At 42.8% G+C, this 7,614-nt stretch overlaps 1 protein-coding gene across 1 annotated transcript; it reads left to right on the top strand.

Annotated features, from left to right (window-relative positions):
* Nucleotides 1-559: 559 nt before the first annotated feature.
* Nucleotides 560-7,415, top strand: LOC126795849 (uncharacterized; the record flags this gene model as incomplete). Its single annotated transcript, XM_050522588.1, has 7 exons — nt 560-832; nt 1,034-1,340; nt 1,605-1,873; nt 1,946-2,077; nt 2,588-3,642; nt 4,536-4,601; nt 7,241-7,415. Coding segments are annotated over 7 exons (2,277 nt in total), but the record flags the coding sequence as incomplete, so codon positions are not given.
* Between the last annotated feature and the right edge of the window lie 199 nt (nt 7,416-7,614).

The raw sequence follows: 7,614 nt of genomic DNA, 5'->3' as shown, positions 1-7,614 counted from the left end.
GAAGGATAGGTCATGGAAGAGGCCAAGACCCCACTATCAGGCCCCGATAAGGGCACCACCCCTAGCTATCAGGGCAGCACCAGTCAGACCATTAGCAGCAGTGAGGTGTTATGGCTGCAATGAGATGGGACATTACGCCTCAGCATGTCCGAAACCGAAGAGAGGAGGGTGCCACCGGTGCGGGCAGGTGGGGCACATAGCTCGAGATTGTACCCGACCACTTCCGGGTAGACAGGAACGGCCGCAGAGACAGCTACCAGCAGGCCAAGCTAGAGTGTTCGCAGTGGGTCAGCGAGACACAGGAGTGGAAGGTACATTATCACTCTTTGACTACCTTGCTAGAGTACTGTTCGATACGGGAGCATCGCATTCATTTATTGCTAGTTCGGTAGTGGAGATGCTAGGATTGATTCCTACACCTCTTGGGAACGCTTTATGTGTCACTTCGCCCCTCGGAGTGTCACTTGAGTTAGAGACAATCTGCAAAGCTTGTCCGATCTTGATTGGAAGTAGAGAGTTCTCTACTTCGTTGATTGTGATTCCGGATCACACTTATGATGTGATCTTGGGTATTGATTGGTTGAGACCACAGCATGCTGTGATTGATTGTTTTGACATGGTGGTGTCATTTCATAGACCTGGGGAGCCAGTGTTTCATTATCGTTGCCTCAGGTCAGATAACGCCATGAGATCAGGAGTTTTAGCACACGTGGAGTCGGTGGATCAGAAAGTGACTATCGCAGACATTGTGGTGGTATCTGAGTTCGGTGAAGTGTTCCAAGAGATACCGGGACTACCTCCTCGAAGAGTGGTAGATTTCTGCATTGATGTAGTACCTGGTACGGCACCTGTGTCAAAGGCGCCCTATAGAATGGGACAGAATGAACTTAAGGAGCTGAAGGTGCAGATCGATGAGCTATTAGACCAAGGGTTCATTAGACCTAGCGTTTCACCTTGGGGAGCACCTGTTTTGTTCGTGAAGAAGAAAGATGGTTCTCTGCGGTTATGTGTGGACTACAGAGAACTGAACAAGGTGACTATCAAGAATAGGTATCCCTTACCTAGGATTGATGACTTGTTCGATCAGCTCAAAGGTGCTACAGTGTTCTCTAAGATTGATTTGAGATCCGGTTATCATCAACTCAGAGTGAAGGAAGAAGATATATCGAAGACAGCCTTCAGGACCCGGTATGGACATTATGAGTTTGTCGTCATGCCATTTGGTCTAACGAATGCACCAGCTGTCTTCATGAGTTTGATGAATCAAGTATTTAGCCCGTACTTGGATGAGTTTGTTGTGGTGTTTGTGGATGACATTCTGATATACTCCAAGACACAAGAAGAACATGTGGTGCATCTGAGAACAGTGTTGCAGACCTTAAAAGAGGCGAGACTGTATGCCAAGCTAGAGAAGTGTGAGTTCTGGAAAGAAGAGGTCAAATTCCTTGGTCATGTTGTCTCAAAAGATGGAGTACTAGTGGACCCGTCAAAGGTGGAGGCAGTAAAGAATTGGAGTCGTCCAAAGAACCCTACAGAGATACATAGTTTCCTCAGTTTGGCAGGATACTACAGGAGGTTTATCGAGGGGTTTTCTAGTATTGCATCTTCATTGACCAAGTTGACCAAGAAAGATACTCCGTTCGTGTGGACGGATGCATGTGAGGAAGCATTCAGCAAACTAAAGACTAGACTGACCACAGCTCCAGTGTTGACGATTCCTTCTAGTGGTGGTGGTTATGTCATTTACAGTGATGCTTCGCTCCAAGGTTTGGGTTGTGTGTTGATGCAGCATGGAGGAGTTGTTGCTTATGGTTCGAGACAGTTGAAGATTCATGAGAAGAATTATCCGACACACGACCTAGAGCTTGCGGCAGTTATATTTGCCCTGAAGATTTGGAGACATTACTTGTATGGTGAGAAATTTCAACTCTTTTCAGATCATAAGAGCTTGAAGTACTTGTTCTCACAGAAGGAGCTGAATATGAGGCAGAGGAGATGGATGGAACTCCTCAAGGACTATGACATCACATTAGAGTACCACCCGGGGAAGGCAAACGTGGTGGCTGATGCCTTGAGCAGAAAACCGAGAGGCGTAGTAGCTTCACTTATGGTCCAGGAATGGTTCATGCTAGAAGCTGCATCAGAGTTTGATTTGGTGCCATCGGGAGAAGAACCAAGGGCTTTTCTTGGTAGTGTCACAGTGCAACCCACATTGATCACGAGGATCATACAGGGTCAGGCACAGGATAGACTCTCACGAGCTCGGTTGGCAGATCTTGTGGTTGATACGCTTGATGAGTGCCCTTCTGAGTGGAGAGTTGGACCCGATGGAGGGTTGAGGTTTGGGACAAGATTATGTGTCCCAGATCGTGATGATCTTCGGGAAGAGATCCTTCGTACGGCACATCGATCACGATATACCGTTCATCCAGGGAACAACAAGATGTACAAGGACCTTTGCAGACAATTTTGGTGGAACGGTATGAAGAAAGATGTAGCAGAGTTCGTATCAAAGTGCCTTACATGTCAGCAAGTGAAAGCAGAACATCAACGACCAGCTGGCATGTTGAAACCACTGACTATTCCTCTTTGGAAGTGGGAGCAGATATCTATGGATTTTGTGACCGGATTGCCTAGATCGAAGAAGGGTCACGATGCCATATGGGTGATTGTCGATCGATTGACGAAGTCGGCTCATTTTCTCCCAGTGTCGATGAAGTACTCAGTGGACGTGCTTGGGAAACTATATGTGGATGAGGTAGTGAGACTTCATGGTGCTCCAGTTTCTATTGTTTCCGATAGAGATGCACGTTTCACTTCGAAGTTCTGGGGTGGATTGCAGAAGGCGATGGGCACTACCTTGGATATGAGTACAGCTTTTCACCCTCAGACGGATGGACAGACAGAGAGGGTGAATCAGGTGATGGAAGACATGTTGAGAGCATGTGTGTTGGATTTCAAGGGTAGCTGGGAAGATCATTTGAGATTGATTGAGTTTGCCTACAACAACAGCTATCATTCTAGCATTGGCATGGCACCGTATGAGGCACTTTATGGTAGACCATGTCGATCTCCGATCTGTTGGGCCGAAGTTGGTGATGAGGCACTGATGGGCCCAGAGGTGGTTCAGGAAACCACTGAGAAGATCTCGATCATTCGGGATAGAATCCGAACCGCTCAGAGTAGACAGAAGAGCTATGCAGACCTGAAGAGGAGACATGTGGAGTTTGAGATTGGTGATCATGTGTTCTTGAAAGTTTCACCTATGAGGGGTGTAGTGAGATTCGGCAAGAAGGGAAAATTGGCACCGAGGTATGTTGGGCCCTTTGAGATACTTGAGAAGGTGGGCGAACTAGCTTATCGACTAGCCTTGCCTACTAGTATGTCGGGTGTTCACAATGTCTTCCACATTTCCATGTTGAGGAAGTATGTACCAGATGAGTCACATGTGATTGATCATAGCACCATTGAGGTGAAGGAAAATGCTACATTTGTGGTCGAACCGGTTCGTATTCTGGATAGATCCACAAAGAAGCTTTGGAGGAGAGCAGTTGAGCTGGTCAAGGTACTATGGAGTTACCATGATGAGGGTGATGCATCATGGGAGCTGGAGTCGGATATGAGGATCAGATATCCACAGTTGTTTGTTGAGTGAGTTGAATTTCGGGACGAAATTCCTTTAAGAGGGGTAGAATGTAATAACCCGATTTTTCGGGACAAGTTAAAAGACTACTTCTAAGTTTTTAAGTTCTCAAAAATATTAAATTGTGTTCGTTCCGTGTTGTGACGTCGGAAGTCGAAAATGAATACGTATTAGAATGTTTAATTCGAAAAACGTTACGTTTCCGAACGAATTTATCGACTTTTATTTCGTCGCTCGGTTGTGAAAACTTTCTTCACGGAAGTTATAGAGCTCGTCGATACGAGTTCGTGGATATGTGACGCGTTCGAATCGGACGTCGGAGGTAAAAGTTATTAACGTCGGAAGTTAGTTTCCGATTTGGAAACTAGTATAAATAGGTAATTATAGGATTAGGGTTTCCTTAATCAGAAACCCTCATCTCACTTCTCTCTCTCTTCACTTCCGCCGCACACCCTCTCTCACCCTCGGATCTCTCTCTCTCCCCCGAAACCCCATCTTCCTCTCCTTCACAACCCGAGCTCTCTCCCATCTTCCTCTCCTTCACGATCGAACACTCTCACCCACTCTCTCTCTCTCTTTCATTTGCTCTCTCCCCGAAACACTCCCCCTCACCTCGAAGAATTGCCCCGGCGATCTCCCACACAGGGCTTCCGTGACGTGCACCGCTCGGCTCAACCACTTCGCGAGGACCACAGCTGCCACCCTTCACCTCGCCTGCTCGAGACTCGCCGCCGTGAGGACGCCCGACGTTGCCAAGCTTCTGCAAGTTTCGGCAACGATCTTCATCTCCACCATCGAGCTCCAAACGAGCTTTCCATCATCAAATTGAGGTGAGATACGTGCTAGGATGGATTGTGTGTTTGTAGTGTGATGTTTTTGGTTGATTTGGGAGGTTGTTGGTGGAGATCGGAGGGAAAGATGGAAGGGGAGGTTACCGCCGCTTTAGACGGCGAGTGAGGTTAGTAGGAGGGGGTACGAGGCGGCGTTAGGCCGCGGGGAAGAGGAGGAAGAAGAAAAGGAGAAGAATGGGGCGGCGGTGGCGTGATACGCGCCGTGGTTAGCCTCGGTGCGTGGGCCCCACGCGCGGCCGGCCGGAGATGGCGCGTGTGCCACACGCGCCGCCGTGTGAGGTGGTGTAATTAGTATTGACTGAAGGGGTATTTTGGTAATTTACTGTGTACGGTAAATGTAAATGTAATTTTTATTTACTACGGTAAATGTAATTAAATTTTACCTTCGGTAAATGTAAATATAAATTACTTTCAGTAAATGTATAAAGTAATTTTGTAAAAGGGTAATTTAGTAAATTTTATTTACTGAATTTGTATTTACATTTAAATCGTACGTATACGTACAGAAATACGTATTAATATTTATACGTACATAAATACGTATTAATATTTATACATACAGAAATACGTATATAATATTTATACGTACAGAAATACGTATATAATATTTATACGTACAGAAATACTTATTAATATTTATACGTACAGAAATGCGTATATACTATTTATACGTTCAGAAATACGTATAAATCGTATATTTGTACAGTAACCGTGAATAGTAACAGTGAACAGTAATTTCGTAAAACCGAAAATTGCTGAACAGTAACCGATTATTACTGTTTCGGCATTTAAAGGTTTACGAAACGATTCTAAATGCTTGTCTTATCTTTTAAGGTGATCGCTAAATCGAGGAAAGGAATTATCATCGGAAATTGTGGAATTACGCTCAAGTCAATAAGGTGAGTAAAATCTCACTGAATTACGAATCTACCCTCGTGGTGATTCAACATTTTTGCAAGTGTGTTTATTTAATGAATTACAACATGTATATAACTTAGTGGACTACGTATATACAGTATAATGGTAATAAATACATATATATATATAGTTCATTAAATTACATACTGTTATTAATTCATTAAAAATAGTTATTTCGGTGACAGAAAAATTGTGCATGTGTGATTTTAATGGTACGATATGATGTGAGATTATCGTACGTAATTTTTCAGGTGTTTATGAAATATGACATGTATAGGATATAGTGGACTATGTATATATTGTACAAATGGTAAATAAATACGAATATATATAATTTGCTATATAATATACTGTTATGATTTTTATTGTGGATATATCGTGAAAGTTTTAAAACGTACAATATGATGTGTGATTATTGTACATGATTTTATCACGAAGAATGTGAAATATTGTGATTTGTCTTCGGACGTGATGTGTGGTACAATATGATGTGAGATTATTGTACATGTTCGGCAAGTCGGAACCTAGCCTTTGGCCGGGCGAAAGTTACGATACAGTTAGAGCTCTAGTCTGTCTGCCATAGTACTGCATGAAGGTAACGGGTGGTTATCTGCTCATGGGTACTCAGCTTGTTGTGGATGTTGGGTGGCGGGTGGTTACCCAACATCAGCGGTATACTAAGTGAGGGGTAACAGATGTGTACCAGCGCTCATTAGTTACCATTTTGTGAAAGTATTAGAGTAACCAGATGGGTTGCTCGTTTTCTCATGATTTTCATTATACTGTGTTGATGTGGAGTTGTGTCTATTATGAGACGAGAGTTATTTTAATATTTTACTCATACGAGCTGTAAGCTTACCGGGTTTGTGTTGCAATCCCGGTGCACCAATTTCAATGGTGTAGGGGATACTTCCGCAGGTGCTGAGTAGTGGTAATTGAGTGACGACTCCGAAGACTCGAAGTCGATCGCATCCAGTCGTGGTGAGGTTCCAGCGTGGATTGTTTGTGAGATTTGGTGTGATTTTATTTGTGAGGTTGTTGTGAGGATTATACAATTCCATTTGTTATATGTTGAATTATCATTTGGGTTTGTAATAATCGGCTTGACTGAGTTATATTTTAAACTCAGATGTGATCCTCTGCGACATTAAAATGATTTCGATTTCATTGAGATTATTTTGTGTTTAACGATTTTAAGATTTTGAGTTTTTAAGCTCGAAATTTTAGGGTCGTTACATCCCTATTTAGAGTGAAATTTCACTCTGAAATTACAGAGTGAAGTTCTAATTTTAGCACATTTTTCGGTCAAATTTTTTCACCATAAATGATTCAATATTTAGGTATGTTATTCAAGATCATCTCTACAAAGTTTCATCCAATTTGACAATGGTTTGAGTTTTCAAAATTGAGATTTACACGAACGGTTCACGTTGAATAGTTTTAATTCATTCATTGATTTGATCTAATTTCAATACCTTAACGATGTCCGAATTAGATGAAATTTTGTAGAGATGATCTTGAATAATATACCTAAATATTGAATCGTTTATGGTGAAAACATTTGACCGAAAAGTGTGCCAAAATTGAAACTTCACTCTGTAATTTTATGGTGAAGTTTCACTTTGTATTGAAACTATATATATATATATATATATATATAATTTTAAAAACAATACTTAACAAATATTCTAATAATTTAGTGTCGGTAATTTAAAAAAGGTGCTCGTCGACGTGTCGAACACTGCCCAATAATCGTAGATGCCGTCAACTCCTCTGTTTAATCTATTTTGTAGGGTTATTTATGTCTCTCCCAATTATAGTGCGGCAGGTCGCCTATATTCCGTGGTTTGATGCTCTTTGAGCGTAAGCGTGGCGCTGGTACTACTACAACGAGGGACCTGGGGTCTAATTCGAGGGACATCGGCGGTTCGAAACTTACCGGTCACTTCCGCCGAGGCCGAACTATGAGTATGAATATGGAGGAGAGGCTAGAGAGTAGATAAAGGGGGAGGGATGAGACGGTCGAGATCTTTCGATGATTATAATGGAGGAGGGATGAGGAGGTCAAGGTCTTATGGAGGTGTGAATGAGTCCGGAAAATCGGAGAAGAGGTTGTGACTCAGTTGAGGGAAATGAAGCCGAAGAGGATTTTCGGGAAGATATGGCATTTGCAGAGGCTGTTGGATCGGTTTATGTCGATCG

Source organism: Argentina anserina, chromosome 5, assembly GCF_933775445.1.
Source record: "Argentina anserina chromosome 5, drPotAnse1.1, whole genome shotgun sequence".
NCBI lineage: Eukaryota > Viridiplantae > Streptophyta > Magnoliopsida > Rosales > Rosaceae > Argentina > Argentina anserina.
The sequence above is the reverse complement of the archived record's forward strand: the minus strand, read 5'-3'. Positions and strand labels throughout refer to the sequence as shown.